This window comes from Mastomys coucha, unplaced genomic scaffold (genome assembly GCF_008632895.1).
Source record: "Mastomys coucha isolate ucsf_1 unplaced genomic scaffold, UCSF_Mcou_1 pScaffold20, whole genome shotgun sequence".
NCBI classification, from domain to species: Eukaryota; Metazoa; Chordata; class Mammalia; order Rodentia; family Muridae; genus Mastomys; species Mastomys coucha.
Window position 1 is genome coordinate 106,578,418 of NW_022196903.1, and position 10,236 is coordinate 106,588,653.

At 51.0% G+C, this 10,236-nt stretch overlaps 2 protein-coding genes across 16 annotated transcripts in view; one reads left to right on the plus strand and one right to left on the minus strand.

Annotated features, from left to right (window-relative positions):
* Window positions 1-4,397, plus strand: part of Ttll3 (tubulin tyrosine ligase like 3) — a 23,708-nt gene extending 19,311 nt beyond the window's left edge. For 6 of the 12 annotated variants that reach the window (XM_031382887.1, XM_031382889.1, XM_031382892.1 and 3 more), the window contains 3 exons: window positions 2,665-2,935; window positions 3,680-3,939; window positions 4,034-4,393. In XM_031382887.1, coding sequence (XP_031238747.1) covers window positions 2,665-2,935; window positions 3,680-3,939; window positions 4,034-4,342 — 840 coding nt within the window. In that variant the 3' untranslated portion in view covers window positions 4,343-4,393. Of the gene's footprint in view, window positions 1-2,664; window positions 2,936-3,436; window positions 3,514-3,679 lie in introns of all 12 variants that reach the window. The other 6 variants (XM_031382886.1, XM_031382896.1, XM_031382897.1 and 3 more) reach the window with 4 other exon arrangements.
* The window catches only part of Rpusd3 (RNA pseudouridine synthase D3), a 13,606-nt gene extending 4,434 nt beyond the window's left edge, over window positions 1-9,172 (minus strand). Inside the window, exons 1-9 of one of the 4 annotated variants that reach the window (XM_031382908.1) lie at window positions 9,031-9,172; window positions 8,618-8,757; window positions 7,849-7,893; window positions 7,669-7,768; window positions 7,116-7,223; window positions 6,956-7,040; window positions 6,621-6,744; window positions 6,134-6,273; window positions 5,173-5,551 (exon numbers count right to left, since the gene is read on the minus strand). In XM_031382908.1, coding sequence (XP_031238768.1) covers window positions 5,360-5,551; window positions 6,134-6,273; window positions 6,621-6,744; window positions 6,956-7,040; window positions 7,116-7,223; window positions 7,669-7,768; window positions 7,849-7,893; window positions 8,618-8,757; window positions 9,031-9,131 — 1,035 coding nt within the window. In that variant the 5' untranslated portion in view covers window positions 9,132-9,172 and the 3' untranslated portion in view covers window positions 5,173-5,359. Of the gene's footprint in view, window positions 1-5,172; window positions 5,552-6,133; window positions 6,274-6,620; window positions 6,745-6,955; window positions 7,041-7,115; window positions 7,224-7,668; window positions 7,769-7,848; window positions 7,894-8,617; window positions 8,758-9,030 lie in introns of those variants that run through there. The other 3 variants (XM_031382910.1, XM_031382907.1, XM_031382909.1) reach the window with 3 other exon arrangements.
* Window positions 9,173-10,236: the final 1,064 nt, after the last annotated feature.

Sequence of the window (10,236 nt, forward strand, 5' to 3'; positions counted from 1 at the left end):
GAGGAGGAGGAGGAGGAGGAAGAGAAGAAGAAAAGAAGAAGAAGAAGAAGAAGAAGAAGAATGTTTTTAAGAGTTTCTGAACTCTGAGAGCAATTTTTAAGTAGGAGCCTTCCAGCTAGGATGTGTGAAGGCCTAGGTTTGCAACAGGAAAGCAGAATACTAACCGCATGACCTCAGTGGCCTCATTTCTTACAGTTCTGAACCTGTGGGCTATTACTCTTTTTTGTTTTTTGTTTCGGTTTTTTCGAGACAGGGTTTCTCTGTGTAGCCTTGGCTGTCCTGGAACTCATTCTGTAGACCAGGCTGGCCTCGAACTCAGAGATCCGCCTGCCTCTGCCTTCCAAGTGCTGGGATTAAAGGCGTGCGCCACCATTGCCCAGCCTCAAATGGCCTTCTTACAAGTGTCACCTAAGACCATCCTGTATATCAGATATTTACATTACAATTCAAACCAGAGCAAAATTACAGTTATGGAGTAGCAATGAAAATAATTTTGTGGTTGGAGGGGGGTCACCACAATCTAAGGATCTATATTCAAGCATTAGAAAAGTTGAAAACCACAGTCTTAGAATAACGTGCTAGCAATAGGGCGTAGTTTTTAAGGACATCATCCCTAGGTGTTAGGGATGGAATTCAGGGCCCTGCTTGCTAGGCATGTGTAGTACTTTTGAGTTATAGCTCTAGCTTAAAAAAGTGTAAAGGAGGAAATATAAGCAGGTGCATATATACACCTGTAATAAACAAGTTCACAGCCAGCCTGGTTTACATAGCCAGTGTCAATTCAGCTGGGACTTTACAGTGAGACCCTGTAACAAACAAACAGCGTAATCATGGAAGAGGGCAGAGGAAAGGGAAAAGACAAAATCCTTGCCATTTAAAATTGATCAGAATTTTCACAAGGCATGAAGCACATCCCTGAAATCCCAGCATTTAGGAGGCTGTGGCAGGGGGATCAGGAGTTTAGGGTCATCCTTGGCTATATAGTGAGCTTGAGGCCAACCTTAGCTACATGAAACCTTGTTTCAGAATAAACAAACAAAAAAACTGAATGGCTGGATGCCTGGAAAGATTGAGCCAGGCATTTTTCAGATGTCCTTTGTCCCCAGATATCTTTTATTACTGGTCTGTTTTTGAGGCCAGTATGCACCCAGGGTGGTCATACTGGTGGCTTTGTCTCTCTCATCTTCTTTAATCGAGGACAGCGCCACTGTTTCCTTCTTGGCATCCTGATGGCTTGGGGGCCGGGCTGGCCAGCCTGTAGCACTGGCCCACATTCTGTCTTATCTGATTGTCCTTGTGCTGTTCAGCCCAGTCTGTTTTCTGACTCCCTTGTAAACTAGAAAATAGGCTAGCAACTTGATGAGGTTCAGGGTAGAGATTTTTGGCAAAAACAAAACAAACAAAAACCCTTCAGTGACACTGGGCACCTCATCTGCCTGTCACAAGGCACAACCAGCAGACTCCTAATTCCTGATGCCAATTGACCTTGGGCTAAGGTGGCTGTCACCTTTTTTTTTTTTTAAATTATTATTGAATTACTTACTATATTTGAGTTTGTATATGTGTGTGGTTGCACATGCCACAACACATATATGGAGGTCAGAGGACACCTTGTGAGAGTCAGTTCTCACCTTCTATCCCATGGGTCTTGGGGATTGAACTCAGCAAGTACCTTTATCTATCTCAACACTGTCCCCTACCCCAAAATTACTAATTACTTTGCCTGTCCATTTTCTGTTGCTAACAACATAATGCCATGGACCAGTGGTTCTTAACCTTTGGGTTGCAACCCCTTTGGGAGTCAAATGATCCTTTTACAGGGGTCTCCTAAGACCAATCTGAATATCAGATATTTATGTTATGATTCATAACTGCAGCAAAATTACAGTTATGAAATATCAATGACATAAATTGATGGTTGGGTGTCACCATACCATCAGGAACTGTGTTAAAGGGTCACAGCATTAGGAAGCTTAAGAACCACTGCCATAGGCAGGATAACTTATAAAGAAAGTTAGGTTAGAGAGACAGCTCCACAGTTAAAAGCAGTAGACTGCTCTTAAAGAGGACCCAAGTTCAGGTCTTAGCACCCACCTCTGGCGGCTCACTATGGCTTACGACTTTCCCTATTCTTAGAAAGCTACTCTGAATCCCAGCACTTGGGAGGCAGAGACAGGTGGATTTCTGTGTTCGAGGCCAGCCTGGTCTACAGAGTGAGTTCCAGGACAGCCAGGGATACACAGAGAAACCCTGTCTTGAAAAACCAAAAAAAAAAAAAAAGCTACTCTGACCTTAGAGGCCTCACTGAGGACAGCAAGGTATTATACCTCTACCCTCTTCTTGATACTCACAGTGGGAATTTCATCTCCACATAGGAAGCCATGGCTCAGTTCTGACCATCTCTGGCTGCCCACGGCACGAAACCACTTGCATTCTAACACAGGCCAGAGGTTGCTTTGTTGGACACTGGGGTTGAGTGCTTTTCTGAAAGGCTATGGTTCTCTGCCGTAGGTCCTCTAGATCCCTTGAGGATAGAAAGAGCTTCTTGTTTCTCAGATGTGCCTCTTAACCAGACACTCCAGAAATGGGTTCCATCTCTCTCTGCCTTGGGCCCTGATTTCTAGCACTAGTGTCTGAGACAGCCTTATTCTCTCCTATCCACAGCCTGCTGTGGAGGTGCCCCAGTACGTGGGTATCCGACTTCTAGTGGAGGGCTCTACCATCAAGAAGCCCATGTCCGTGGGTCATCGGCGGACAGTGGTCCGCTCATCACTCCCTCATCTGCTGACCCAGCAAGGCTCTGGGGAAAGCAAGGACTCAGGCTCCCCTACCCACAGGTCAGCTTCTAGGAAAAATGCCAGGGCTGAGAGCCTGGAACACACGGAGAAGCCAGAAACTACTGCGGTCACCTCTGTCTCTGGAAAGGGGAAGAAAGGCAAGGCAAAAAAGTGCCACAGCCCTGGTCTGCCTCACCCTCCAGAAGTGGGACACCCCCAACATCAGGGTGGGCCACATTTTCAACAGGTCAAAGGGTGTGAAAAAGCCCAAGGCCTGGGGTAATACCACATTCCCCGAATACCCCCATCCTCCCAAGGCCATTGCTACCTGTTCTCCAAGCCCTTCCCAAGTGTCTGGGCCTACCCTCCTGCCAGAAGGCCATAAGTGATGATAGCAAGCATGAGATTATTCACTGAGTGTTTTTAAATATAAAACCAAATGAGTATTCTGAAGTAGTCACCCTGCCAGGTAGTTAGACCAGAAGATGCCAGGGCTTGGCCCTGGAGTGCGCGTCCCGGGAGTCCAGACCTCTTCTGCTGCCTTAGCCAGTTTTGTCCCTACTCTTCTCTCTAGAAAGGCACTACCACCATCCCTTCCTGCGCCCCCTTAGCCCTCACAACACCCTAGTGAGGTAGGTGCTATTGTCCCCATTTTCCAGCCGAGGTAGCAGAAAGTTTAAGGACGTTGCCCGAGGTTGCACAGCTCAGAAGGGGCAGAGCTGGGATGCAGACCCAGGTCTGTTGGACCCCCAACCCTGTGTTCTTCCCACTGCCTCTGGAGGAGGAGCTGGGAGGGGCTCTGTCCACCCACACCTCCCATACCCCACCTCTGCACACACCCTGTGGGACAGCTGGTCAGGCTGGGGCCTAGTCCTGCCCTCACGGCTTCCCTTCTCCCACAGCCCCTTTCCACTTCCCTAGCCTCCATGCCAAGGGCTGGCTGCCTTCTCCCTGTGTGCACCGACCCCAGGGCCAGGTCCTCAGACTCCAGCATGGCCAGCTGGTGGGCTCTAAGGCTCTGTCAACCACAGGCAAGGCCTTGATGACTCTACCTACTGCCAAGGTCCTGATGTCCTTCCCACCTCACCCTGATCTCGAGCTGGCACCTAGCATGCTGAAGCCAGGAAAGGTGGGCTTCGAGCTGCACTGCACACCCTGGCGGGTAATGCTGAGCAATGGGATTGGGGAAGAAGGGCACAGGCAGAGGGCAGTGCCCAGACCAAGCAGTGCACCAGGGAAGGGCTTGTCTTCCACAGAACCCTGTTCCAAGACAGAGGCCTGATCATCTTTTTCTTCCTCCCCTCCTTTATGCCGAGGCTACTATTCCCCTGCACCTTCGAGGCCCCCACTTTGGAAGTGCCTCGAGGCCTCTGCCCTTTGAAGCCGAACTTCTTCCTAGCACCCACAGGAAAGTCAAGGCCAAAGGCAAGTTCAAGGCCAACACACCCAGGGCTGAGGCATGCCCCACGAAGAGGCTGAGCCTCCCCAGTCCCTTCAGCCTTATTTTGGCGACCCGAAGACTGAGGCCCATAGGGGCTAGGAGACTAGAGAAACCCCTGCTCTGATCTTCACTGCCCTATTCTGGATCCAGCATCAAATTAAAAAAAAAAAAAAAAGCAAGTAAAGTTCTCTGGGCTTGGCTTGGATAATTAACGCAAGGTTCAAACAAGAGCTGATGGTCAGAGCCTAGAAAGGCCCACAATCCCCTAATGATGGGTATTAGCTTTCTCTGCAGGAAGTCTTATAGTGTGTGTGTGGGGGTGGGGGGCGGGGAGCCTGCACTATACAGATGAGGAGACTGAGTCCGAGCAAGGAGACATGGCTTGCAAATGGCAGTTTGTGGAAGGCCAGTCATCAAGGGTGCCCTCGCCAGGACGAGCTGGGCTGGCAGAATGGCTTCTGGTGGGCACAGACCATAAGGACGAGACATGGGCTTTCCCTAAACCTCAGCCCGTCTCTAGAGGGTCTACGTCTGCTTCTTCCCTGTGAACTGTGGTAGTCAAGCCCCCTAAAACTGCAAGACCCAAGTGAAACATAGCATTTCCTACCTGTGGAGGGTTGGTTGGCCTTCCACAGCAGGGTCTACCTGTAGCCTGTGAATGTGTTGTGGGTGGAGAGGGGTGGGGAGTGTGTGTTGAAATTCAGTGAGCTGTGTCCTTCAAAGTCAGAAGAGCTCATGCCTGTACAGTGGTGCATGCCTGTCATCCCAGCACTCAGGAGGCAGAGGCAGGCAAATCTCTGAGCTCCAGTCCAGCCAGGGATACATGGAGAGACCTGCTCTCCAAACCAAACAAACCTCTTGGCCAGGAACAGCAGATGCCACCTCCTGACCTGGCCACTCTTCATTTGAGCAGAGAGCACAGTCCCTGGTAAACATCCTCTTTCTCATTTTTGGTAAACCAGACCGTGAGGTAGAACTTTTATTAAGTCCAGAGAGAAGTCACCTACCCAATGCCACACAGCGATCTCTCTGGGATTTGATCTTAGTGTGTCGGACCAAGGAGCCCAGGGCTTTTGCTGTGCTTAGCGCCAACCACACTGTCCTTATTCTTCCTATTTTCCACCTGGGAGTCAGGCACAGTCTACTCCTGAGAGAGCTGAAGGCGCTGCAGGGTCCGAGAGAAGTAAGGTGGCAGGGGTGCCAAAAGTTCACTAGGGGGGTCCCTGGATCCAGTGCCTGGGAGGAGGAGGCGGTGCAAGTGCAGGTGCAAAGGCATCTGGGCTGCTTGGGAAGGACTCAGGTGAAGGTGTCTGAGCAGAGCTTCATCTAGGACCTGGGGTGGGAAAGACAGTGGCCATCTAAGTTCTAGCCAGAGGAGCACCCAGCTCTCATGGACATGGAGGGAGACCTAAAGGACCTCCTTGGTCTGTAACTGCCATAATGTTTTCTACAGACAGGCATAGTTTTCTTCAGCTTCTTTTGTGTTTAGTGAAGCCATGTGAGATTAAGCCTCTGGCCAATGGGATGTGAGAAGTGGTGCACAGACCACTTCCACTGGTCCTCAAAACCCCAATTCATACAAACCTCCAGTCTCCCCTTCTAGCCAGAAAGCAATATAGTCTTGGTCCCAAGTGGCTGCCTAGAGCCAGGTCGGCTCCTGCTGTACTCCCATTCACTGGACTCAACACAAGGAAGAAATGATGTGCAAACACTCGAAAGGATGGTGGAACGTGAGGACCTGCGAGGTCAGTTTCCACCTCCTCCAGCTCATGGACAGGAGGAGGCCTGAGCCACACAGCAACCACAGGGACACAGGTGGCCCCAGAGACCAAGCCTCCTAGTCGGAATGTGCATGGTATCTGGAGACACAGCCCTCCAACCCACAAAGAGCAGGCCTACGGGCCAGGGGACCTACCTGTCTCTGGGGCTTGGTGGTCTCCGCTGGCCACAGGAAGCGCTGGCCCAGAACGGTGCCCACACGAGCAGCATAGGTGTGGTCCCCAAGAATTGGGCAGAGCTGTAGAGCCATGTGCACCTGCAGCTGGCTGGGGAAGACTGAAAGGGGGTTAGGGGGTTGGGAGGTTGGGAGGCAGTTGCTCTTCCTGGCTGTGCAGTACTGCCTCCATCCCTAGATCGTATGGATCTGTGAGATGACCTCTGCTTCCAGAGAGGATCATGAGAAGATAAGAACAATGCAGCTGGCAACCCGCCCAGCCTGGGGGTCCAACCCTCTAGGAATAAGGATGTGTGCCAGATGCCAGACTGTGGGTGTGTACCTAAAATTGCGCCTCCTGCTGAGCCCACTCACATACCCCTGGGGTCCACCACATGCTCCCTGGCTGTTGTCAAGCACTGCCGTCCTCACAGGCCTCATATCCGCAGCAGAACCTGTTTAGACCCACCTGTCAGTGGCTGCAGCTGGACCAGGGCACAGTCACAGCCTGTGGCCATCACATGGAAACGACTGAGGGTCCTTCTGACACCTTCCTGGATGTCCTTTCGAGACGGGGACTTCACCGGGACTGCCTAGGGTACGAGTCAAGAATGACTTAACACATGCCTACTACTCTGTGAAGCCACCCCTGCTGCCAGTTGACTTAGGATAGGACCTCAACCAAGGCAACAGCCATTTGCCTGTTAGGACGCAGCAGAACTAACCACGCCACATGCACAGCCCGGACTCCTCTGTAAGGCAAAACCTAAAGGGACATCTCTTCCCTGGTGGTCTCTGACTTACAAGATCAACGCCATCCATTCGTTCAAGCTTCAGAGGCACGTGGACTGTCCCCTCAGAAGGCTCAGGGATGCCATCAGTGACAGCACTAAGAAAGGGAAAGGTCTCAGAGCAGCCTGGTGGGATCTTCCCTCCGCCCTGGGAGTGACCCTGCACCTCTCACCAATAAGTGGCTGTAGGTCTCTGGGCTCTTCTTGAGTGGGTAAAGAATTTCTGCAGGCAGCTTGCTGTCTGGGGACAGCTGGAGAGGAGCACAAGCCCAGAGGCCTCCCTAGAAGAAGGGGACAAATCACAAAGCCTCTTGGTCTCAAAAAAGAGGTCTAGATGGCTGTTCTCACAGAGGATGAGCATTCAGCACCCACACAGTGGTTCACAACTGTCAGCAATTCCAGTTTGGCCTCTGAGGGCACCAGATACAAACTGTGGCACACAGACACACATGAAGGCTAAACACACTCTACACATTAAAAACAAATCTTTTCTTTTTAAGGAGAACACCTCTAACTAAAGGAACACCAGCTAAAGGCTGGACCGTAACCCCAGGACTAGCGTCCAGACCTGAGAAACAAGTCATAAGACCTTTTCTCTGGCCCTCAGAGAGGGCGCCAAATGCCTGAAGAGTTAGCACCAATATCCAAGGGTCTACCATGTATCAGGCACTTGAATAAGACTTTTCTATACAGTGGGTGTAAAATAAACCCCGCACTATCACTTACTTCCCAGGTGCTCGAACAACCTGGAGTTCCTGGTGTTCAAGCCCCAGGGCCTGGCTCAGCTGTGGCAGCACAGACAGCAACGTCAGCTCTCCTGGTCTCCCTGGGAGGGAGAGGACAAGCTGCCAGAGCGCCATCCAACCATCTCTGCCCCAGCCTCTCCCTCTCTGCCCATGCCCATACCTGTCACAGGCAGACCCTGCGGCTTGTTCAGTGTCACCAGAGGTCCTGAAACAGTTCATAGATGTCAGCAAAAGCAGAGAAGCCTGTATGCATAGCCTCGGGGGTTATACAATCCCAACCCCACTTTAAATTCCACTTCCTAATCCCTGTACCTCAGAGCCTTGATACCCGTTGTTCCAGGCTTCCATTCCCATTGGCTCCAACATACCTCAGTATAATGTGCGCCCCTCCTACAGTCCTTGACTGTTGTGGGTGGAGGGGGCTCAAACACCAAGTTGACCTCAAACTCACTATACAGCAAAGTCTGGTCATGAACTACCGATCCTCCTTGCCTCTACTTCCCAAGTTCTGGAATTCCAAGTGTGGTCACCACACCCTGGGTCAGCAGAGATTGCTCAGTATTTTTCACATCAGGATGCTGGATCTCGAAAGGAAGGGGCCATATTTATCCCAGGATTATGAAGGCTCCTCACTGCTACATGAACATACAGTTGTGAAGCATCATGCAGGTGCTGAATGGTGGTCCTCTTGGCAAGAGCAGCCATCTAGCCCTCTTTTATGAGACCAAGAGGCATGTCGCTTACAGAGCCCAACTATAACTAACCCCAAAGCTTTTTCTGATAGGAAACTAACTTCTGCTACAGCTGCTCTCGAAACTCAGGGAGGAGTGGAGGTCATGATGGTGAGGCTAGGAGAAGGAATGTGACTGGCAGCCCGGCTCCTGCAGCTACAGGGGATCGGAGGCACAGGAGCAGCAGGCTCCCCTCACCTTTCTGATCCACCACAGCTGCCCTCAGCACGTGAGCCAGCTCCTCCAGGCCGAGGTTCTCTGTCCGCAGCAGCCCCGGGAAGGGGTGGTCCTCGACTAGGTCCTTGCGCTTGCTGGAGCGGTGAGGCTGAGGCCGATGCCTGAGACACATGGTAGAAACCGGTATGTCTCTTGCCCTGCCTAGTCCAGCCTCCTCTTACAAAAGCCTCAGAACTCCCGGGCTTAGCAGACAGTTGAGGTCCACCTGCCCCCAAAACTTTACAAAAGAGGCAGCAAAGGCTCAGAGCGCCAAGGATCTAGTGCCGGGTCACACAACATAGTCGGGCTTAGAACCATGTCCTAATCTGAATTTCGTGCCTGCCCTCCCCTTGTTCTAGTCTCTCCTCTACACGGAAGTGGAATGTTATAGTCACCGGGCCTCGGTGCCGAAGCCTGCATCCCTCCGCCGTGCGCAAGACCCCAGCCCCGGACGCCAGACCATAGATACACAACGCAAAGCTCGCGTGGCTCCCATCGCGGGGACCAAGCACAGTACGCACGCGTGTCCGCCCACAGCTCAACCCTACGCTCCTGTACATCCTCCGTGCGCAGATTGGCCAGACAGGCTGTCAATCAAACCAGAGGGAGCGCCGCAGAGCGACGAGCTTTGCCTCCGCTGTAGAAGAAAAAGTGCTTTTTAGGGTTCTCGCTTTAGGGAAAACTGAGGCATGAGGCGGGTTATTTTCTCGAAGTAGAGGACATGTCTTAGAATAAAAAGGGATGAGCTTGCAGGTGTCGTTTCAATTTTGGGAAACCTTAATCTGAAAATCTCCCTTGTAAAGCCGAGGGAGAAGGCGAAGAACCTCATGCAGCCTTCCTGTTAGTACACCAGCTTGGTAACAGCCTGGACATAAAAGGTCCCACAGCTGTGGCTCAGATGATAGAGAGGGTGCACGAGGTCCTGGGTTCGATTCCCAGCACCGCGTATGTAGGTCACAAAGACCAAACAGATACAGAGTTGGAGACCAGTCTGGGTGATGCACAGGGCCCTTCTACGAAAAGATAATCTAAGAGAGGCTGGGCGTGGTGGTGCATGCCTATAACAGAGGTAGGTAGGTAGGTAGCTGAGTTAGAGACAAGCCTGGACTACACAAAGAAAACCTTGTCTACAAAAAAAAAAAAAAAAAAAAAAAAAAAAGGAAAGAAAAAGAAAAACAAGCTGGGTATGGTCTACATAGTGAGTTCCACCTTGGCCAGTATGTCTCAAAAACAACATACATAGGCATAATATAAAACAAACTGGAGATCCAGGTCACTGGTTAAGATTGCCTACTGTTTCCAGTGCCCACAGCCTTGGACTCACAACCTGCTTTAACACACAGACATATGTACATAATTAACAATAAAATACAGACTGGGCCTTTAATTCCAGGGTCGGTCTGCATAAAGTGAATACATGCTTCTGTCTCAAAAACAAAAACAAAAACAAAAAACGGGGGTAGCAAGATGGCTCAGCGGTTAAGAGCCCTGGCTGTTCTTCTGAAGATCCTGAGTTCAAATCCCAGCAACAACATGGTGGCTCACAATCATCTGTAATGAGATCTGACCCCCTCTTCTGGGGTGTCTGAAGACAGCTACAG